General features: G+C 38.2%; 1 protein-coding gene across 4 annotated transcripts in view; it reads left to right on the forward strand.

The window, feature by feature from the left end:
• Wdr70 (WD repeat domain 70) overlaps positions 1 to 24,119 on the forward strand; it is a 299,169-nt gene that overhangs the window by 243,155 nt on the left and 31,895 nt on the right. For 3 of the 4 annotated variants that reach the window (XM_008842080.3, XM_029567785.1, XM_017800345.2), the window contains 3 exons: positions 8,234 to 8,333; positions 10,501 to 10,585; positions 12,021 to 12,159. The exons of the other annotated variant lie outside the window; for it this stretch is intronic. In XM_008842080.3, the coding sequence (XP_008840302.1) occupies positions 8,234 to 8,333; positions 10,501 to 10,585; positions 12,021 to 12,159 (324 nt within the window). The remainder of the gene's footprint in view (positions 1 to 8,233; positions 8,334 to 10,500; positions 10,586 to 12,020; positions 12,160 to 24,119) is intronic. 4 annotated transcript variants of the gene reach the window in all.

Below are 24,119 nucleotides of genomic sequence, written 5' to 3' on the forward strand. Positions count from 1 at the left end.
CGTAGAGAAGCTTTTTAGTTTAATGAGGTCCTATTTGTTGATTCTTGACCTTGTTTCCTAAGCAATTGATGTCCAGTTTAGAAAATCCTTTCCTACACCTGTATCTTGTAGGTTTTTTCCAATGTTTTCTTCTAACAGTTTCAGAGTTTCAGGCTTCATGTTGAGGCCTTTGATCCATTTGGAATTGACTTTTGTGCAAGGTGAAAGATAGGGGTTTAGTTTCATTTTTCTATAGGTGGAGATCCAGTTTTGCCAGCACCATTTGCTGAATATGCTGTCTTTCCTCCCGTGAATATTCTTGGCCCCTTTGTCAAATATCAATTGCCTGAAATTGCATGTACTCATATTTGGGTCTTCAGTTTTATTCCATTGATCTATAGGTCTATTTTTGTGCCAGTACCATATTGTTTTTATGACTATAGCTCTGTAGTACAGCTTAAAATCTGGTATAGTAATCCCGCCAGCATTGCTCTTAGTTCTCAGGGTTGTTTTTGCTATCCGGGCTCTCTTGTGCTTCCATATGAATCTTAGGATAGATTTTTCCAATTCTGTGAAAAATGTCATGGGGATTTTGATTGGCATTGCATTGAATCTATATATGACTCTTGGTAGGATGGTCATTTTCACAATATTAATTCTTCCAATCCATGAGCATGGGAGGTCCTTCCATCTTCTGATGTCTTCCTCAATTTCTTTCTTTAAAGAGTTAAAATTTTCTTTAATGTCTTTGGTCAGGTTTATTCCAAGGTATGATGTTGTGGCTATTGTGAATGGGAGGGTTTCCCTGTGCTCTTTCTCTGACTGCTTGTCATTGGTATATAGAAAGGCTATAGACTTTTGTAGGTTAATTTTGTAACCTGCCACTTTACTGAATGTGTTAATAAACAGTTTATACTGAACTTGTTAATAATTTTTAGGAGTTTCTGGTGGAATTTTTGGTGTCTCTTATATATAATATCATATCAGCTGCAAAAAGGGATAATTTGATCTCTTCTTTTCCAATTATTACTCCTTTAATTTCCTTCTCTTGTCTTATTGCTCTTGCAAGAGTTTCAAGTACTATGTTAAAGAGAAGTGGGGATAGTGGACAGCCTTGTCTGGTTCCTGATTTCAATGGGAATGCTTCCAATTTTTCTCCATTTAGAATGATATTGGCTGTGGGTTTGTTATATATGGCTTTAATTATGTTGAGGTATGTTCCCTCCAGTCCAATTCCCTCTAGGACTTTGAACATAAATGCATGTTGAATTTTGTCAAAGGCCTTCTCTGCATCTATTGAGATGACCACATGGTTCTTGTCTTTGAGCCCATTATATGATTTATGATGTTTATTGACTTAAATATATTGAACCATCCCTGTATCTCTGGGATAAAGCCAACTTGATCATGGTGGATGATCTTTTTGATGTGTGTCTGTATGCAGTTTGCAAGTATCTTGTTGAGAATTTTTGCATCTATGTTCATTAAGGATATGGGTCTGTAGTTTCCTTTTTTGGTATCTTTACCTGGCTTTGGTGTTAGTGTGATGCTGGCTTCATAGGAGGAATTTGAAAGTTCTCCCTCCATTTCTATCTTTTTGAATAAATTAAGTAGTATTGGATGTAGGTCTTCTTTAAATGTCTGATAGAATTCTGCTGTAAATACATCTTGTCCTGGGCTTTTTTTAGTCGGGAAGTTTTGTATTACTGTTTCTTTTTTTTTTTTTTTTTTCTGGTATGGGTCTGTTTAAGCTGTTAATCTCTTTTTGGTTTAGTTTTGGTGGTTCCCATGCCTTTAGATATAGTCCATTTCTTTTATGTTTTCGAATTTAGTAGCATATAAGTTTTTAAAGTTTTCCATTATAATGTTCTGTATCTTTCTTGTGTCTGTTGTGATGTTTCCCCTTTCATCTCTGATTTTGTGGATTTGGAGGTGTTCTTTCTTTCTTTTGGTTAACTGGGCTAGCGGTCTGTCAATCTTGTTTATCTTTTCAAAGAACCAGCTCTTGGATTTGTTGATTCTTTGTATTGTTTTCTTTGTTTCAATTTCATTAATTTCTGCCCGATTTTTGTTATTTCTTCTTTTCTTCTGGGTTTGGGTTTCCTTTGTTGTTGCTTTTCAAGTGTCTTGAGTTGCAATGTTAATTCATTTATTTGTATTCTTTCTGATTCTTTGAGGTAGGCACTTAGAGCTATAAACTTCCCTCTGAGGACAGCTTTCAGCATGTCCCAGAGCTTTTGTTGTGTTGTATTGTCCTTTTCATTTAGTTCCAGGAATACTTTTATTTCTTTTTTAATTTCTCTTTTGACCCGTTCATCATTCAGGAGTGTGTTGTTTAATCTCCATGTGTTCATGTGGTGATTAGGGTCCCTTCGGGTGTTGAGTGTAAGCTTTATTGCATTGTGGTCTGATAGGATGCATGGAATTATTTCAGTCTTTTTTGTATTTGTTGAGGTTTGTTTTGTGTCCCCAGTACATGGTTGATTTTGGAGAAGGTTTCATGGGGCACTGAATAGAAAGTATGTCGTTTGGTGCTTGGGTGGAATATTCAGTAGGTGTCTGTTAGGTCCATTTGATATATGGTATTGTTTAATTCACATGTCTCTCTGTTAACTCTCTGCCCTGTTGACCTATCTAATGGATACAGTGGGGTATTGATGTCCCCTACTATTAATGAGTTGGGATTAATCTGGGTCTTAAAGGTATGTAGAATTGTTTTTATGAAGTTGAGTGCACCAGAGTTTGGTGAATATATGTTCATATGTAATATCTCCTTGGTTTATTGTTCCTTTGATCAGAATTAAGTGGCCCTCTTTATCTCTTCTTATTAGTTTTAGTTTAAAGTCTTATTTTGTCAGATATTAGAATTGCAATGCCTGCTTTTTTCTTAGTACCGTTCGCTTGGTATATTTTTTTCCATCCTTTTGCCTTAAGATAGTGCCTGTGTCTGAAAGTGAGATGAGTTTCTTGCAGACAATAAAAAGATGGCTTTTGTTTCTTTGGTTTTTTTTTTTTTTTTTTTTTTTTTGGTGTCTTTGAGACAGGGTCTCCTTGTAGCCCCAGCTGTCCTGGATTGATTATGGAGACTGATATGCCTCCCTCTGCCTCCCAAGTGCTGGGATTAATCCATTCACCCAGTCTGTGTCTTTTGACTGAGGAGTTCAGCCCATTAGTATTTAAAGTTATTAATGAAAGATATGTATTGAATCCTGTCATTTTTATTTCTGTTCACATTCTTGATATGGCTGTACTTTTCCACAGTTATACCTTAATTGGATTTCTTTCCACAACCCCTTGGGTATAGTCATTCCTTTCTTCAGCTCTATGTAGTGCTTCCAGAACTCTCTGAAGGGCTTGTTTTTTGGACATGAATTCCTTCAGCCTATTTATGTCATGGAAAATTTTTCTTTCCCCTTGGACTATAATAGACATTTTGGCTGGATATAGTAACATAGGTTGGCATCTGTGGTCATTTAAAACTGGGACTACTTGGTCCAGGCTCTTCTGGCTTTCATAGTTTGCACTGAAAAGTCAGCTGTAATCCTAATGGTTTTCTTTTATATGTGACTTGTTTCTCTTTTGCAGCTTTTGGTATTGTCTCTTTGTTTTGTACATTTAGTGTTTTTACTATGAAGTGCTGTGAAGAGTTTGTTTTCCTGTCTTGTCTGGTGTTCTATATGCATCTTGTATTTGTATGGGGATGTCTTTCTTTAATTTTGGGAAATTTTCTTTCACAATTCTGTTGAAGATCTGGTCCATGCCATTATCTTGGGATTCTTCCCCTACCTGTATGCCTATGATTTGTAAATTTGTTCTTTTTATGGTGTCACAATTCCTGCATATTCCATTCTTGTGCTTTCTTAAATTTTTCATAACCTTTGCTTGAGTGGTCTAGTTCGTCCACTTTATCTTCCAGTCTTGATACTCTGTTTTCCATTTCATTCATCCTATTGGTGAGGCTTTCTCCTGTCATTTCTAATTGGCTCACTGAGTGTTTCACTTCCTTCTTCATTTTGCCCTGAGTAGTCTTCAATATTTCTAGCTCTTTTCTGAATTTATTCAGAAGCTTCTCTCTATCTTCCTTCAGTTCTTTGATTTCTTTGTGTGTTCTTTAAATTCACTGAATCCTTTTATCATGTTTATAATTGTTCTTTTGAGTTCCATGTCTTGTATTATCTCTAGAGAGTTCTCATTGTACTCCTGTAGAGAAGTATTGGTATTTTGTGGGGATAAGTTATTTTGGTTTTTCATGTTATTATTTTTTCTCTGTCATTTTGACATGTGTATTTGTTTTGTAGTTTCTGATTCTTGTGTGAGATTGAAGCATTCGCATTTATGTCTGCTTCTTTTTGTAAACTTTATGTGCCTTTGTGGTTTACTTTTTGGGCATGAAAATCTGGTTCATCGAAGGTTCCGGTTCTCTCTTCTGAATTTATATTTGCAGTGGCCGGATTGCTTTAGTCTTCAGGAATTCCCACAGTGGCCCAAGTCAGATGAGGATCAGATGCTCTCTGGCTTTCTCCTAAGGTCTGGATCCCTCCAGGAAAGATGTCCTCCTCCGAATTTGGGGTTTGGACTGGCCTGGGAGCTGCGCCCAGGGAAGATACTGGTCTCAGGCAGCTGGTGGCCATCCTATCCAGAGATGCAAAGGGAGTTGGGGGTGGGAAGAGGCCCCAAGGGCTCCTGGTGAGTGCCAGGAGGAACTGGGTTGGTCTGGATGCAAAGGATTAGGATGCTGAGAGGTCAGCCCTGGTGTCCAGGAAAGAGGCTGGTGGGTTGTGCAGCCCAGGGAAGAAGGGGGAGATGAAGGTGGGACCAGGCCCACAGGGCTCCTGGGATAGAGGTTGCCTGGTTGTGCAACCCAGGGAAGTAGAGGGAGGTGAGGGTGGGACCAGGCCTAGAGGGCTCCTGGACCTTGAGAAGGAAGTGGCTTGGTCTGGATGCAAAGGATCAGGAAGCAGTGGTGATACCCCTGGTGCCTGGCAAGACAAGGAATGGAACAGTACCCAGGCTAGGAGGAGAGTCCGGCCGGGAGATGGGAGGGTGAATGAGGCTGGGGAGGTCAAGGCTCAGCGGGTCCCATCCACTTGCCCAGGAGAGAGGCTGGTGGGTTGTGCAGGCCCAGGCAAGCAGAGGAAGGTGAGGACGGAACTAGGCCCATAGGGCTCCTGGGGTCCCTGAGAAGGAACTGGGTTCGTTTGAGTGTGAGGGATCAGGAAGCAGTGATAGTTCCAAGCCGAGGGGTCAGCCCCAGTGTTCAGGAAAGAGGCTGGCAGGTTCAGCATCCCAGGGAAGCAGAAGGAGGTGAGGGCGGGACCAGGCCCAGAGAGCTCCCTGGAGAGAGGCGCGTGGGTTATGCAGCCCAGGGAAGCAGAGGGAGATGAGGGCGGGACTAGGCCCAGAGGGCTCCTGGGGACCGTGAAAAGGAACTGGGCTCGTCTGGATGCAAGGTGAAAAGGAACTGGGTTCATCTGGATGCAAGGTATCAGGAAACAGTGGTGGCTCTGGGGGCGAGAGGTCAGCCTCAGTGTCCAGGAAAGGGGCTAGGGGGTTGTACAGCCCAGGGAAGCAGAGGGAGGTGATGGCCGCCGAGGCCCAGAGGGCTCCGGAGAGAGGCTTCCGGGATGTGCAGCCCAGGGAAACAAAGGGAGGTCGATAATCCAGATCTTTATACAGACTTAAATAGGGCAAGGTAAACAATTCCCAAAGAAGATTCTGGCAGCAAATCATGGTTGATCTGATTCTCCAGGGCATATGGTTAAATGTTGTGTGTATTGTAGAAATGTGTATTTATGACTGTGGACAATTACTTTCAGGAAAGTATTAAATATTCCATCTAAAAAATAACAGATATATAGAGATTAGAAACGCATGTGCAAACATCTTAATGTCAATTGCATTAAAAATGAATTTTTCTATATGAAACTGTGTATTTTAATAATGAAATGGAGATCTTTTTTAAAAGTTAAAAGCCTCGTTTAATTTTATGTCTTATAGGGTTTGTACTGAGTACAATATTGTATAACTGTAATAATTCAACTGTAAACCTAAAAATTACAGCCAATTTTGAAAGAGATACATTTTAGCTCAGGAAATTGTTATTGAAAATGTCAATGCTGTTGTAATGAAATGCTTTTTCTAAGTATGTGGTTAATAAATAAATAATTAAAAAAAAAAACTAGATAGACTTTCTTCATTGGTTTAGCCACTGATAAGTTGCCCGTGCCCCAGGAAGTAAGTCCTGCCCAGGCCTATGCAAGCAACCCTAATGTAACTTAGTAGGTCACACACTCAAAAAAGATGTGAAAGTAGGAAAGGGATGTGTTGGGAAGAAGGATTTCAGTGGGAGGAGGGGAAATGACGCATTGTAATAGGGGTAGAAGTAACTGAAATTTGTTATATGCATGTATGAAACTGTCAAATATAAATAACTTGAAAAATAACTAGACAAAACAAATAGGAGGGATAAAGATAAAAGGTGCTAGGTGAATCAAAGCTCCATTCTCAAAATGAGGATCTTTGCCAGAGATGCATCCTTGAAACTGGGGCTGCCTGGAAGTTGTATTTAGGATGAGGTACTGGAATGCTAAGGTGCTTACCAAGTGTTCTCTTTACTGTATCTGATTAGTTAGCTCCCTTCTTTTGTTTTTCAGGGCCCATTCCAGTATAGCTCCCTCCACAGAGGGCTACAGAGCATTGATGATCCTTTGAGCCCCAAGACTTATTTTCTTTCATGCTGTGTTCATTAAACAACTAAATGGTAATTGCAAGAATGTAACTGATTCCGTATTCATTACAGTTATATTTAAAACTCCACAGGCTCAGGAACTTTGGTTGCTTCATTTATCTTGGCACACCGCTGGGTGTGTAGTAGGTATTCAAATTTAGAAAAATAGCAGGACTGAATACACATTAAAAAAATGCCTACTACAAGATTCTCTGACAAGAATACTCTTCCTTGTCCCTGCTTCCTCCTCCTCTATATGATGGTTTTACTTTATCAGTTATTTCTGGGATTTATTTTTTCATGTTGTTCTTCCATCTTGGAGTTAGGACTGGGAACCTCTTCTCAGCTCTCAGGTGTCACTTAGTGTCCCTGATGCTGTGCTTGTTATTAGGGTAAGTAAGTGGGCACATTCTTTCAGGAGCTGCCAGCTCTTCAAGGAGAGAAGCCACATTTATCTCTGTATACTTTTGTTTCCTCTGCTTAACACATGGGATTTGCACACAGTTGATACCTACTTTTTTCAACAACTGAAGAATGCACCCTTTGATTCCGTGACCTTAGAAGCATGGTAGCTGCTACAAATGCCTATGACTGTGATAGAGAGCTAAGGGGCCAGTTTTCACTTGTTATGTTGTTATTTTTTAATGAACTGTCCTGCTTTGGGGTGATTTGTGTTCCTCATTAGTGGAAGCTTTTAGGTGTGAGCCCAAAGACTGTATGTCAGGGACATTGTTGGTGAAGTATATCATGAACTGTTTTGTGACTTGTTAAGGTTTGTCACAAGACCAGTGGAGATGGGGTCATGTGCATTCCCTTACCTTTGGCTCTGAAGAAAGGCCCACGTGCTGTCATGATCAGAAGCATTTCTTATCCTCTGCCATCAAATTATCCTAGTGTGTGTGTGTGTGTGTGTGTGTGTGTGTGTGTGTGTGTGTAGGTACGCATAAACACACATACAGAACTGGTTATTATAGAAGGTCCTTTATTAGACAGCAATACAGAGGATAAGGTTTTCAATGTGCCAGATTTTTCTCTAGGTAGGCCCCATTTTGTTGTAATTGACTTTCTAGGAATTTGCTCGTGCTGGTTACTGAATTATAACTGAGCAGCAAAATTGGTGCAGTAGATTTACTTTTGCAAATTATCAACTGTGCAAATATGTCAGGAGAAGCAAAAAGAGTATTAAGATTATTAAGACAATGGTTATAGCACAGTGTCTAAGTAGGTTTTTGGAATTCAGAGTCTCAGTTCTTCCTATAGAAACTATGTGAGTTTGGATAAATTTTTAAGTCCCAAGTGTAAAATGGGGACATAATGGTAGAACCAAACTTAAGAGAGTGATTGTCAGGTTCAAATAGGTAAGGTAAGTTAAAGATAGAGTACCTAGGATATATGCTAAGCATTTGTGTTACTTTACCTATAGTCATATATAATTTTCTGGATGATAAAATGAAGATTTCTTGCCACAAAAATGGTGTCCTCTGAATATAGGTGAGATGCTCACACTTTGCTTGTCTTTACAAACAGGTTCATCCTAAATTTCACTATAAACAGGCTCATAACCCTGGCACAGATACTTCTTGTGTAGCTTTTTCCTATGATGGTAATGTCCTTGCCTCTCGTGGAGGTAGGTTAAAAGCTCTTTTTTCATGTGTTTCTGTGTATAAGATGATCTAACAAATGTCATGCCAATATCCTAGTGCTTTGTAAAGTTAGCTGTACTTTTGTTAATGTACCTGTGCCAATCTGATTTTTTTTTTTAAAGTCCTTTTGGAGAAAGGGTCTCCCTGTAATCCCAGCTGGCTTGGAACTCATTATGTAGACCAGGCTGGCCTAGATCTCATAGAATTCCCCCTGCCTCTGTCTCCTGAGTGATGGGATTAAAAGTGACAGGATTAAAGGTATATACCACCGTGACCAGTCCGATTTTTTAAATTAAAATGTGTTTCAACTTGGAAACTTTGTCTGAATCAAAACTTTCCATTTAGGCTGGTGAGATGACTCAGTAGATAAATGTGTTTGCTGCCAGGCCTGACAACCTACATTCAATTCCTGGAGCTCTCATAATAGCAGGAGAGAACCAGCTCCATAAAGTTGTCCTTTGACCTTTATACATGAGATCTTTGTGCGCACGTGTACACACACACTCACATACCCCAAACAAATAAATGTAAAAAAAAGTTACCAAGCAAAATTTAGACATTATGTACTTTTTTCTTAAGTTTTTATTTTAGCTTCCAATTTCATAGATGTTTGCAGTCTTCATGAATGACTGCCTTTGGAATCTTGAAAATGATCATCTGCATTCTTTTCTTCTCTGTGTATATGTGCGCAGGGTCAGGCCCAGGGCCCAACAATGGTAAGCAAGCAGCCTGTCACTGAGCTCCATCCCTGGGCCTTGGTTTCTTTGAGCCAGGGTCTTACTAAGTAGCTCAAGCTTGCACTTGCTATATAGCCTAACATGGCCTCAAACTTTTGGTTCTCTTGCAGATGTCTACTAGCATGCCCAGCTACATTCCTTTAATTTTTTTTCTCTATCATTTTATAATTCTTTGCCTGGTCTTTAAAAATCCTGCTTGTTGACTGTTGATTTTTTTCTTCAAGTTTAAACACTTAATACAATTCATTTGTTTCATTTTGTTTTTAAAGCTGTGTATCTAGCTGCTGTATTTATTTTGTATTGTTGTAAGTTTATGTGTACTCATGGTTGGATGTGGGTTCTTTCTGTTTTTGGTTTTGGTTTTTTTCCTCCCACATTATTCTCACATGGGGTAGGCTGTATGATGGACAATATTTGGGCAGCCTATGAACCATGTATTATGGGGTGTGGCTGGGGATTCTTCTTGTAGATTTATCTGTGACAATATGGTAACATTCCAAAAGTGAATTTTATGAAATTCTCACAGTACAAAGCTGTAAGTTCAACTAGTTATAGATTACTGTGCCTGCCAAAAGTTGGGTTTCCCTTGGGAAAGAGGGGGATTTTATTAACTCTACACTCACCTCACATATGATCCTGATTCCTTATTGGGCCCAAAGGGCTCAGGCTGGTCTCAGGCTGTGGGCCCTGAAGAGAAAGAACAGCAAAGACATTACTTATGTCGCCTTGACTTTTGTTCTGGTCAGGAATTTGTTAGTAAACCTATAGAAGTACAAAAAAAAATTATTAAAAGAATATTTCTTACTCTTCAACTTGAAAAAGTAATATCTCTCTCAGCAATAATGAGGACTAATAATCCCAACTAGCATCACACTGGAGGACAAAGGATAACATGGTCACTCTCATTAATGTTGGTGGGTTGCTCTACCCACACACTGATGGGGAAAGAATCTGTTGTGAGTTGAATTATTTTAAGTCCTATTGGTTCTTAAATTGAGATCTTCCCAAAAAGTCAGGTTATATATATGAAAACATACCACTGGAGAACTGCCATCTGCTTTAAAGTAATGCTTTGGAGTAGGTCCTCCAGGGTTCCTTCCAGCCTACAGATGCTAATCAATCTGGAAAGTAATTCTGGAAGACTGGCTTATTATCATATAACTGTATTCTATTCTTACAACTATTACTGCTTTTTCAAGCTCCCCGAACAGTTTAAAAGAAAATGTGCTTATGTGCACCTGGGCTACCCTTCATCCTCCTTCTTCCCTCCCTCTTTGCCCCTCCATCTTTCTTCTTGCTCCCCTTTTCCCACTCTCCTTTCCTTACTGTTCTGTGTTACGTTTAGCAAACTAAAACTTGAAGTGAGTTTATTTGCACAAAATTCACTTGTCTTTTTTTTTAATTTCTTTATCAGGTGATGATACATTAAAATTATGGGATGTCCGACAATTTAATAAGCCATTATTTTCAGCCTCAGGTCTTCCCACCATGTTCCCGATGTAAGTGACATTTTTAATATTTGACTAGCATAAGAGAGTAGAAAATAAATTTCTTTAATGTTAATTTACATAAAGCATTTAAAATCTTCTAGGAAAGATCTTGAGAAGGATCTGCTTTATCTTTTTTCACATTACTAATTGTTTTGAGGTTGAATGATGTCTGTGTGTGATTATCTACATGTTTGTGTATGTATATGTTATGTGCACATAGAAGTCACATGTTTGTGTATGTGTATGATATATGCACACAGAGATCATGTGTTTGTGTATCTGTATGCTATGTGCACACAGAAGTCTTTTAGTTATTCATACTGTCTTTTTCTAAATGGCCAAACACTATTGTCGCTATTCTCCTGTTGGGCAACTGAAGCTTTCAAAGATTATTCTGAGGCAGCTGAGGTGGGATTTAACCTCTAAGTCCTATAATTGGTGTCTAGGAAACGGTTTCTATTTTGGAAGAAGTGAAACTTCACATCTGTCTTAAATAATGAGCAGCAGGGCGAGTGTGAAGGCAATGGAAGCATCAAGTGAAAGGAGCTATGCAGGAGGGGCAACAGACACAAATCTAGGATCCAGGAGAGTGTGTTGAGCTGTTATGCCTCTTAAAATAATGCTAACTGCATAACTTCTTTGGATAATGCTTAATTTCTTCACAATTAGGTGGCCAGGCCTCTAATAATAAAAGGTGTGGAATTGGAAACATCAGTTTGTTTACAGCAGTGTGACTTGCATCTTTCATAGTGCTGGACTTGATGTGACTGAAGTAATCATTTGGAGGGGATAAGAGTGGTGGCAGCACAGGTAGTCTAAAAAGTGGCAAGAGCTGTCATAACTTCACCACATACTTCTGGAGACACTCTGTATTGAATTTTTCTCACATTCTTTTTACATTAAAACATGTCATAATGTGGAAGTTAAGAGCACAGATTCTGGAGTCTGACTGTCTATATTTCTATATTTGAATCCCAGATGTACCACATCTTTGTGTGATACTGGGCAAGGTTTATTTAACCTGTTTGCTTAGCTTTCTCATCAGTACAATGAGGATATCTACCTCAGAGCACTGTGAAAATTAAAGTTATTGAAGGTGGCTAACTCGTAAGGCCTATGTAAGAATTAGCTCTCGTGTGTTTGTGTGTGTGTGTGTGTGTGTGTGTGTGTGTGCGCGCACGCACGCACGCGTGTGTGCACTGTTGTTTGGTTTAGTTTTTTGAGTCAGGATCTTGCTATGTAGCTCTGGCTGTCCTGGAACTTGTTATATAGAGTAGGTGACCTTGATCTCACAGAGCTCTGCATGCCTCTCCCTCCCAAGTGCTGGGATTAAAGATGTGCCACCACACTTGACTGAATGTTTATGTATGTTTTTAAATCATTCATTATTGCTGTACTGTTGTGGGAATCATGAGCTTATACATGTGAACTCTTTTGTCTGTAGGACCGACTGTTGTTTCAGTCCTGACGATAAACTCATAGTCACTGGTACCTCTGTTCAAAGGGGATGTGGCAATGGCAAACTTGTCTTCTTTGAGCGCAGGACATTCCAAAGGGTATATGAAATAGACATCACAGATGCGGTATGTATCATCTTTTTCTTCCCAGTCTTGAGAAAGTTTTTAATGGAACATAAGCGCCATTAAAATAGGGTGGTAGTCTCTTTTTTCTCCAACACAAGAATTTGTCAGTACATTGCAGATTGGCTGACCTACTTTATCCCTCCCTTCAACCCAGTATTTCCTATAGGCTCAGACTTTAGTCAGAATTTCAGGTGGGCGTGCATTGCTTTTCCCTCTGCCACCCAAACTGAGGAAGGATGAAGCTGGTACTCATAGTACACAGAACAAGTGCCCCTCACTGTGGGTGTTTCGGGGAAAATGATAGAAGTTATGCCCTCAGAGAGAATGACGTTTATCATTGTTTCTTAAACCTTTAAAACTTCGAAATAATTCTGCTTGTCAAAGTCAGAGTTGTATGGTAAGGTCGCTTTCCACTGACCCTAGTAGCTGTTAGTATTTGCAAGTTTAAAACATCTCATATTTAATTCTGATATCTTTTAAAAAAGACCTGGAATCTTTAGTTTTCTATTCACATTTGTAAGAACTAGTATTGAATACTAGTATTCATGTGTTCATTCACTCATGTATCCTGAAACTGGAGCTTCCAAGAAGGTTCCAAGAAGAAAATTTGCATTCTTCTAAAGTGTATGATGTTATTTAGATGGTAAAGCAAATCACTGTAATTTTCTGACTATGAAACAAGCCTCTTGGTGTGTCCATGTAAATTTTCTTCGGCTCACTGTCAGATCCTTTAGTAATGTCCTGTGTCTCAACAGTGCTCGTGTGCAGCTTTCTCCAGTTGTTTCAGCTCTTTGTAAACAGTTGAGACATATTATACACTTAAGTGATTCAGACAGTTGAACAACTGTTGTTAAGTCACCAGTACAAAGCTCTTGTCTCTAATGTCTAGTATTACTTTGGAGTCTTAATTTGTAGGTCCCAAATTTGAAACCATGTTATAGTTTGAATATTACAGAAAATGTGAATTAGTGATGAGACAGGTTCTAGATGTGCCCTCGAGTTTTATAGATTCTAGTACCATGACATAATTTGAAATGTGCCAGCACTTGCGATATTTTTTGGAGGGGGTTGTCGTATTGAAGAACCAACTATAAAATACTAGAATCAAAGAAAAATAATTGACTATCAGCTTTAGTTGCAAAAGTAAAATGACTATAGCTGGTTGTTCCAGAAGTCAGCTGTGCTCTGCTGTACCTCACAATGACTGCAGATCGTCAGGATTGTTCATTAAAAAGTAATTCATTATTTTTATTTTATGCATATGAGTGTATTGTCTGCATATATGTAAGTGCACCCATGTCATGCACTGCCCTCGGAGTGCTTCAGATCCCCTGGAAAGCTTGGTTTACAAGAGACCCTATCCTGTCTGAAAAAGAAAGAAACACACACACACACACACACACACCTTTAATAAATAAAGCAGATTTTAGAAGAAAAACAGTGAAATCTGTTGTTGATCCGCGAGACTGAAGTATGTGCCAGATTTTTAGGTTATAGGTACTTACTATAGATGGGTAAATGAGTTTGGTGCATAAGAAAAAGTGGGTATGGTTTGAAGGGAAGAATTTATAGTTCATAGATGAAATGCTGGTTGCTGGTGTGTTTGATTAAGTGAAGGGTATAGACGATAGAAAAGATTTCCCTTAAGTAATAGCACATAAGAGGGCTGAGCAGGCCAAAAAAAAAAAAAAAAAAAAAGTAACAAAGGAAAAGGCCCATTAAATAGAGTGTTCAATACATCAAATCATTTTAGAAAGACCAGAAACAGATTTTCAGTTCCATTTGAATAGATGGATGAAGAGAGAACTTGAGACAGGGACAAAACCACACACCTTAAGGAGGCCTTTTAAAGTCATTGATTTAGTGGTGATCTTGAGGGGGTTTGTTGTTAACATCAAACAGCATAGTTTTCTGTTTATATAATAGAATGTTAGGTTAAAGGGACTTTAAACTGCCCTTTTGACCTATTGCCTTAAGTTTTAAGTCTTCTTGGAATGTAAGAAAATAAACACATCCCTTGGAATAAAGAATGAATACTTTGCTAGAAGAGCCAAAAGGTGTGGGGGACCACTTATTTTATTATATGGTGGTTTTTGGCATTAAAAACTAAAATGGTCAGCATTCCTTTAGGCACTCAATGAGTCAGTATAGTAAGGTACGTACCACTTGTGTTGAGTTTTGATTTGCATAAAAGGCAGTATCAGATATTAGCACTAACAGTTGTTAGGGCACAGGCAGTGGCACTTTATGATTACCCTAGATGTGTCCCTTTACCTTTGTGATATGATTGGTTTTACTCTTCCAGTACTGTATGCTAAAACAGAATAAACTCTTAACTACTTATAGCCTAGAACAGGAAGCATAACATACAATGTGGACCCAAACATTTCTAATCTATGTAATTAATATCCTGTCAACTAAAATGTACTCAATAATCTTTATCCAAAAATCGCTTTTTAATATATAACAAATGCAGGGCCAGCCAGATGACTCAGTGATCAGAGCATGTGTCACACAGGCCTGACCACCTGAGTTCAATGGAAAGAGAGAACCAACTCCACAGAGTTGTCTTCTGACCGCCACATGTGCTAGTGTCCTTCCCCCATACACACACACACACACACACACACACACACACACACACATGCACGCACGCACGCACGCGCTCACGACGTGCATACACACACACAAAATAACAAAATATAACAAGTGTATTTTCTATGTTTAGTGTTTAGGCAAATATTTGAAAAGCTTACTTCAGTTCTGTTACCTGCATTGTCATAGTGTGAGTACTTTCCTGTCCTTGTGACTTAACTAGTATGCTTGGCCCATTTCTAAGGGGAACTCCAGAATATAACTTAAAACTTGAATCTGTGGTTGTTTGTTTTTGATACAGGCTGCCACTATGTTAGCCCAGTCTGTCTTGGAACTTGCTGTGGAGCCTAGAGGATGGCTTTGAACTCTGGATCCTTCTGCCTCAGCCTTTGAGTGCTGGGATCACAGGTATTCATCACCAGGCCTGACATAACTAGAATTTTGAGTTTGCAAACTCATTTTTGTTTTCATGTACATAGTACCTTAATGTTTATTAGATATTGTGCAAAAGGCTTTTTGGAAAATTTAATAGGCAAAAAGAATGAATAAAGTAAAATCTTATGACATCAGATGACATCATCCTTATTCAGTTATACCACCATACTTCCACTTTTACTTTTTAAATTATTATTTTTATTTATTTTATGTGTATGACATCAGATGACATCATCCTTATTCAGTTATACCACCATACTTCCACTTTTACTTTTTAAATTATTATTTTTATTTATTTTATGTGTATGAGTGTATTGCCTACACCTGTGTTGTGCAGTGCTCTCGGAGGTCAGAAGAAGGCATTGAATTCCCCTGAAACTGGAGTTACAGATCGTTGTTAGCCACCATGTAGGTGCTGGGAATCAAACCCAGGTCCTCTACAAGAGCAGTTATTGCTCTTGACTGTTGAACCATCTCTCCAGCCCCTGACTTTTACTTTTTTAACCCAAGCTTGGTTAATAACATTGTTTTTGACCTATATTAAGATGTAGGCGCTTCATCTCATTCACATCTGGAACTGGTTTAGAAGGGATAGCTGACCTTCCCAGGGGTAAAGTGGAAAATGGTGGAAAGGAAAAACACAAGTTTCTCAGATGAGCCTTACTTCTTTTTGAATTTGTTTCTTTGCTTAGGTATCCCGGTGAGGGATCTCTGTGTTTGTTTGTTTTTTATAAAGAACAAAATGAGGACAGAAAAGAAATAAAGGACTAAACTTTGGTTTAGAAATGCAACCCCAGCATCTAGTACAACTGATGTGGATAGTCTTCAGGGGTCGGGGGTTGGGAGTTGAGGAGGGAGTTGCTGGATATTTTCAACTATACTGTCTTGGATATGTCAAGGTTGATTGGAAAACTGCACTAACATAAGAAACATAAAGATGTTTCAGGAAAGAAAAGTTAGGTTGATTGGAAAACTGCACTAACATAAGAAACGTAAAGATGTTTCAGGAAAGAAAAGTTCATTTGTGATTAGCTAGAGAGTATTAAATTTTAGGAAGGAAACTTTTTTTAACCAGCAAAGAGAATAACCAAAAAGAACACAGTTATCTCAGATTTTCACTTTTTTTCTGCCACTGCTTGTTCTCCAGAACACCCTCTTCCTATGAGAAATGAAATTTAGATCATACACACTCATTCATATTCCTGGAAAAAAAGGAAAGCTTAGAATGTCTGAATAGTATATGCCTTCTGTGGGTTTGAAATCCTGTAGCTTTTTATATGGAGCTGAGTCTGTGGCTTGAGAAGCTATATATTCTGAACCTGCTTTGCTGAAACTTTATATTTTCCTTTCCCTAAGTGGAGGAAGGTAAAATAAACATAATAGTGTTTCTATGTTATTAACTCTGGCCTTCCCTCAAACAGGAAGTACTTGAATTTTTTTCTGCAATGGGACAAGATTGATTTATTGGCTTTCTTAGTGACCACTGGTTTTAGTACCGCCTCTGATTTTCATGAGTATTAGGTGAAATATACATGATCACTGTTAAAATTATGTTTACGTGAAGTTCATATACTTAACTAAAAGAAAGGAAAAAGTTTTTATTTAAGGTCTGTCTGATAATACAAATAGTCAGCTACATCGACTGAGGGAAAAGTAAGCTCCGTAATTGCATTTTGTAGAACAAAGAGATAGGCATGGCGGCTCACGCTGAAATCCTGGCACTGGGGAGGCTAAGGCATGAGGATCACTGAGTTTGAGGCCACCTGGGCTAACTGCCTAAGCTGCAGAATGAGACCCCGTCTCAATAAAAATAAAATAAAATAAAATACCACAAACAAAACCCAAAAATATTTCTTTTGAAAAACAAATGTTTTCTAAGAAAATACTGGCTGTTTATTTAATTGTGTGAGTTTCTGAAGAGAACTTGAATTCACATTATTTTTTCTTTAGAAGATCTATTTTTTCATCGATACATTTCATTGAGAATAATAACTTTTTTGTATATTAATTCTATTTTTCTTATTAAAAAAGAGCACATATAAAATCTTGGAAATTGGTGAAGATAGAAAAGATCATGAAGGAAGTAAATGCATGTCTACTCACACTACCCATAGATTCCAAATGTGGCATTGAAATTAGTAAGTTTGATGTTCAGGAAAATCGATGTACGTGTTAATGTAAGTGTATAAAATGATAATATAAAATAAAAGTATTACACATAAATATGTTTAACATCTAATTATGCATAGCAGTGTTACCACTTTTATTTCACATGTGTTCTTATTAGGGAAGAATATTGATTTTTTAAGTCCAAAGAGATTGAAGAGAAAGAATAAATGATATAAAAGAGCTATAAAATAAAAGACCCTTCATGAAGCTGGCTATTCACCTTAATTTATAAGTCATGACTGTTCAGTCTGTAGTCAGCCTCTATTATTTATATGTGTGGAGGAGAGCAAAAAGATAATTCAAATTAATGGATATTCCAGAAGTAATGCAGAATTGCTTTGGAATGCATCTTTGTTCTTGCATTTGAATACAGATATATCTGATCTGGGAATTAACCAAACAGATTACTGAAGCTATGCATGTGAAAGCTTGTCTCTGAAGGAGCAGAGTCTGTTCCGTGTAGCAAAGGAAGAACAGATGGATTCCTCTGCTCCTTACTGATATAAAGCCCCAGTTGAGGTAGAATTTTCTTCCTTGCAAGTTTTATTTAAGTGCAAGAGTAGTAACTTTGGCCAATCAGGACCATACAAGTAGCACATAGAGAAAACTTAAACTATCAACGGTGCCAATGGTAACAGAAAAGAAACTTTAAAGACTGTTATTTGGCATTTATCTGCCGTCTCAAATATAGTAAAACCTTCTTAATGCAAAACACAAGGAGATGGAAAAAAGTGGGCTTTGAATTAACTAGCTTTCCATTATCTGACTTTTATTACAGAGCAATCAGGCAGCTGGTTGCCTAGAGAATAGCATTTGCTTTGAATTTATGTATTATTTTGAATCAAGTCATTTTACTGTAATTCACTTTTTTGGAGTATTAAGCAATGTAGATCCTAGGAGGAGCCTCTTGGCATATTTGTATGTAATAAATTATGTGTATTTGCCCACAGCCAAAGGATAGTACAGTTTACTTAACAGAAAGGCAAGTTGTAAGAGCTTGTTTCCTGGTGTTCCAAGATGTGTGAATATTTGATAAAGAACCTGAGAGTAAGTAGACAGTGTTGGAGTTTAGTCTAATCTGCCACTATAGCATGCATGGCATTTACTTTTCAGGGTCAACCTGTAACTTTTATCGTGGCTCTTAGGCCAGTGTTTCATAGTGGTCAGTCAGTACTACTTTTTCTAGGAGCAGTTTTTAAAAATATTTTTATTGAGTTTTTGTGCATTTCATATAATGCATCTTAATAAAATTTAGACCCCCTCCCTGCCCTCCAAAGGTCCCCCTCCCCCACCACATCTCAAGTATTCTGTCATGTATGTTAAGTCCTATCCTGTCAAGCATTTCTACCCAGGTGTCCATCAGTGCAAGTTCATTCACTGGAGTCTAGTCAGCTTATCTAGAGTCACTCCCTTAAAGAAGATCTCCTCTCCCTCAACCTACAGTAATCATTTGCCAATAGTTCCTTGTCTAGGATTAGGGCCTGCTGCCCATTTCCCTAGTTCTTTGCTGGGTTTTTGTCTGATTTAGTTGGCATAGGTCTTGTGCATGCTGTCAGCATTGCTGCAAGTTCATATGAACAAGTTTCCTGTGGCCTGAAAGCCTGTTTCCTTATGTTCATGCACCAACCCTGGCCCTTACAATTTTTCTGCCCCCCTCTTTCACAATGGTCCCCTATCTGTAGGTGGGTGAGATTTAATATAGGAGTCCTACCAGAGACACACACTCTGCGGTCTCTTATTCTCTAAAACTTAGAGCCAGTTGTGGCCTTCTGCATACATCTCTCTCTATTGTATGAGGAAGCTTCGCTAGTGACAGTTGAGGGATGTATTAGTATTCTCTCTATACCTTGTTCCATTCTTTTCCATCAGCCTTAGGTTCCACTTAGGACTGGACATCGCTCAGACCTATATTCTCTGTGTGTGACCAGTTGTGGAACTCTGTACTAGCTTCCATCTATTGCAAAAAGAAGCTTCTTTGATTAATGTTACATAGTACATTTGTCTGTAAATATAAGGATCCATATTTAGCATACAGTAAGAAATTTCATTTGTCTAGGGATATGACAGAGATAGGGTTTTCTCTAGGATCTGTGATCTCTCCAGCCATGTGTATTTGGCTATATTTATAGTGCCACCAATGAGCTCCCTCCCATTGAGAGGGCTTTAAGTCCAATTAGGTAGCTGTTGATTTCCCCCTTGATAACAGTGCCACTATTGTACCAATAGTAGTTTGCTGTGCCAATGATTGTGGTTATTAGGCTTTAGTGATGAGCTGGACTGTTGATTGATTTTCTCCCTTAGCAACTTGCATAGTGTGAGAGCTACTGTTTAGAGAGAAGGCTTCTAGGTCAGTTCTACCTCCATTGTAGGAACAGTTTTTAATCACTGATCTTTGGTAGTAGGACTTAGTGAAAACCAGCGTTTTGTTTTTGCCCCCTTCATAATATGGAGGATATGGCCATTATGAAGTCATTAAACCCTTTCTTGAGATTTCCTGAACCAAGCAGCATACATACATAATTTATACATAACTGAAACTTAGCTTGAGTCGCATGCTGAGGTAGCCTTATAATGTTCAATAAGTATCAGTAAAGCTTGAGGAAATGACCCCTTTGTTCTCATTGAACCTGAAGGTATCATGCTGTTGAAGGTTCCATTACAGTAGTACTCAGGAATTAAAGAATGTCTCTCTGTAGGCACATGAACATGTAAAGAAAAGAAACCATTGATTTCCTTGGAGTTTAATGATATCTGCCTTATTAAACTCTTAAAATGTTTTAGGAAGGGAAGATAATAGGTTTAGTACTGATTCTGGTGTATTATTTAAACAATTTTTATACAATGAAATTCACCTTCCTCTGCAGAGTATATAGTTCAGTGTTTTTTAAAGACACATTGTTGTAGAGCACAATGCTCCAAGCATAACAGCATCCTCTTCATCAGAACGGCTGTGACTACTTGTAAGAGACCCCAAGAATAGGCTTGTTGACTGCCAAAGTTCCTTCATAGAAATAGGGGTTGGGGAGGATCATTGGACCCTCACCTGAGATTCTAGCCACCCACTCCTGCACCTCCAGCCATTTGTATGTAATTCTGCCTTAGTTGCAGGTAACTTCATGGTCTTGGGATGTGTTAGAGCATATAAACTATGGACAGTTAACTGGAGGAGGGACTCCTATCTATTCAGCTTTGGGGAAGTTATCTTCCATGCTGAGGTGAGACTTCTGGTGGTCCAGCTGGTTTGGGGTCACTCACACTCCTATAAGTAAACCCTCAATCATGCTTTGTAAGTAAGCCCAATAAATTCACTGGTTTGACAAGTCAAACTTGATGGAACTGTACTTTGGTTTGCCATTGGGGCCTTTACAGAGGGGGCAGACATTTGTTTATTTCTTCCTAGTGAAGGAATTCTTGCCCCATATGTAGATTTATGCAGCCACCACTACCAGTGCAATCAAGATGCAGAACAATCTCACCAACTCCCCCAAACCTCATTTTCCTTATCCTTCCATATCCCTGTCTATATCCCTCTCCTGGTTCCCCACTCCTAATCCTTGGCATTCACTTATTTCTCTTTATCACTACTGTGTTCTTTTTAAAGAATGTCATAAAAGCGGATTCATCCAACGTGCAACCTTTTGAGACTGGCTTCTTTCAACAGAATGCCTTTGGATATTAATCCAGATTGTTATGTGTATTCATAGCTTGGACCACAATTAAAGAATATTTTAATCTCAATTTTTAAACTAGATAAAGCTTCCATAGGCATTTCATATGTGGACTTCTGTAGAGAAAATACCTAAGAATAGGATTCCGGGGTCATATGCTTGGTATATGTTTATTTTTATAAGAGACTGCCAAACTATTTTTCAGAGCACCTGTACCCTTTTGTATCCTACCAGCAGTGTATGCATTTTCCAGATGTTCCTCATCCTTGCCCACACTGTGTATTGCCAGTATTTTTATGTTGTCTATTCTAATAGATGTGGACTAGTAGCTTATCATGACTATGACTTGCATTTCTATAATTGTAATGATGTTGAAGAGCTATGCACAGGCGTTTTTTTATCCTTTTGTCGTTTTTGGTGAAATAGCTTTTCAAGACTTTTTTTTTCCCTTTTAGAAATTATTTTCTTACTGTTAAGAGCTGTTTATTCTTTTTATATTAGACATACCAGGCTTTTGGTGGGCTATGTGCTTCGCAAATACTTTATTATAATCCGTTGCTTATTTTTATTTTATTTTTTCTTTTTCCCTTTTTAAATTATTATATGTGGGAGGGTATATATGTCACAGCACACGTGTGGATGCCTGAGGACAACAGAACAACTTCTCATGGGTTCTGGGTATCAAATTCAGGTTTTAGACTTGCATTACTGGGCATCAAATACCTTTTACCTGTTGAGCCCACCTTGCTAGCTCTCATTTTTCTTTTCTAATAATGTGTTTGAGAAAGCAAAAGTTTGAAATTTTGATGATGTCAAATCAAACACATCATTTTTTTTTCTTTTTCAGATTATACAATTGTGGTCATATCCAGGAACTACTTTACCAACCTCATTGCTCCTAGATTTTCCCATATTCTCTCTTTTAAAAGTTGTGTAGTTTTAAGTCTGTGACTCATTGTAAGTTAATTTTTATGCAGTAAAAGGTATAAGTTGAGGCAAGGCCAACACTAGGGTGAAAGTAAATGGTTAGTAGTGTGTTTTGTTTTGGTTTCTTTTTGCATTGCTGGGGTCTTTGCATGCTAGATACAAACTCTGCCACTTAGCTACATCCCTAGCTCCAAAATATCAGCCAAAAAGATAAATTCATACATTCCTGCAACATTATTTTTATTTTATGTGTATGAGTGTTTTGCCTACCTGTAAATGTACCACATGCTCCCTAGCAGGATATATTAAAACTACTGATTAGTGTTTAAGCCCAGTACTTACTAGTGTCAGTTTTCACAAGTAAATGTTTTCTACTTCCATTTCCAGTCCTTCAAAACCACCAAATAATATTTTTCCTCTAATTAAATAGAAACTTTTTATTCCCTTCTCTACATGAGTTTGTTTTACTTAACAGGTGTTTAAACTCATCTGTGTTTCTTTCTGTAGACAGGTTGGCTGTGAATGGCAAAGCCAGATGAGGAATCAGATACTAAATAACATAACCCTAAGGGAAAAACATAAGTATTCTATAAAATCACACAGACAGAAAGAGAGCACCTTGTTTTATAGATGTGTGAAGATGTTCAGAATCATACACTATTCTTGAAGTAATGTATAAGCAAACATTACAAATAATGACTAGTGCTTAGTCCTCTAACCCTAGTACCATATTGTGTTCACTGATGGGCCAGTGAAGGACTTGGTGTCTTGTAGAATTATCAGTGTTTTTCTTCCCCCAACCTGAATCTGATGAGTGGTCGTTGGTAACACATTTTCCAGCTGTTCTATCAGAACTGACAAATATAGTGTAGAAGACAAATAGTCTATAATTAACCTGTCTTAGGATAATGTTTTCCCTCTCTGAAGTGATAGATAATAGTATTGTAGGAAAAAGAGCTTTGAGACCTCCGAAGACTTAAATAAAAGAATATGATATTTAAAACATCTTTACTAGTACTGTTAGATGAATGATGCTTTTTTTAATGCCCTGTGTAGCTTATCTATACAAGGAGATTATTTTCTTCTGTTTCTGCTTCCCCTTCCCCTTCCTTTTCCTCTCCTGCTCCCTCCCCCCCTTCTTCCCTCCCAATGAGTTCCAAGATTTGATCACACTTGTATTCTTGTCTAGCAGTTAGAGATTTTGTAAGTTTTATGCATTTGTGTTTTGTTCAGATAAACAAAAGACTGGTGATTATTATTTCCTTTATGCCCATCTCTAAATATTGACAAGTAAAGAAAGGTAAAGGGTCTGGGTCTGTGTGAATTACGTTGGAAGAGATGGTATAGGTAATGCTTCCAAAACCCTTTCACAACCTGTTTCCTATGATAAATGGTAATGTGTGATATCCTAGATACTGCTTTTCTTTTCTGAAAGTGATTAGCCTGAGACTTCAGCGCCTCAGATACCATTCAGGTTTGAGGGACTTGGTGTCCTGGCACACCTGTAACCCATTTTGTGCCCATCAGTGGTAAGTTCTGCTGCTCTAAGTATCACCTGTCTAGGGCTTCTGATCTCTGAAGCTTGCAGGAAAATCATCCACCCATCACTCATTCTGTGGATTCTAGCTTCAGCCTCCTGTTGTTTCCTGCTCCCAGACTCTCATTAATAAAGTAATTAACACAGACTTTCTCCAGTTATTATTTGTACTTTGCTTTCATAATTTCTTCTCAAGTACCAGGATTAGAACAAACTAACATTTGGTGTTTTATATTAGATGAAGAAAATTGTATTTAATTTTCTTACCCAAGAGGCCTTCTATTTTCTCTGAGATCTTTTCTTGTGATGAAATTCTTTAAGCAAATTTATTATCAGGTACAGATGTGATTCATTTAGTGCCAAGGACAACTACCAGGTTCCAGATTTTTGCTGCTATAGTGGTTACCTTTTAGAGCACAGACTAAAAGTAAATTGATCTTAATAAATGTATTTTCCATGTGTTTGATGGGAATTAACTTGATAATTAGATGGAAAATTTAAAAAGCATAGTCCATGCATCTGTATCAGATATTTATGGCAGGTGCAGCACAAGACTCCCTTGCTTGTTTCTCCTGTACCAACTTCTACATTTATAAAAGTGCTCTGATGTTTTTCTTGTTGCTATCAGG

Source organism: Nannospalax galili, unplaced genomic scaffold (genome assembly GCF_000622305.1).
Source record: "Nannospalax galili isolate Female #2095 unplaced genomic scaffold, S.galili_v1.0 scaffold139, whole genome shotgun sequence".
NCBI lineage: Eukaryota > Metazoa > Chordata > Mammalia > Rodentia > Spalacidae > Nannospalax > Nannospalax galili.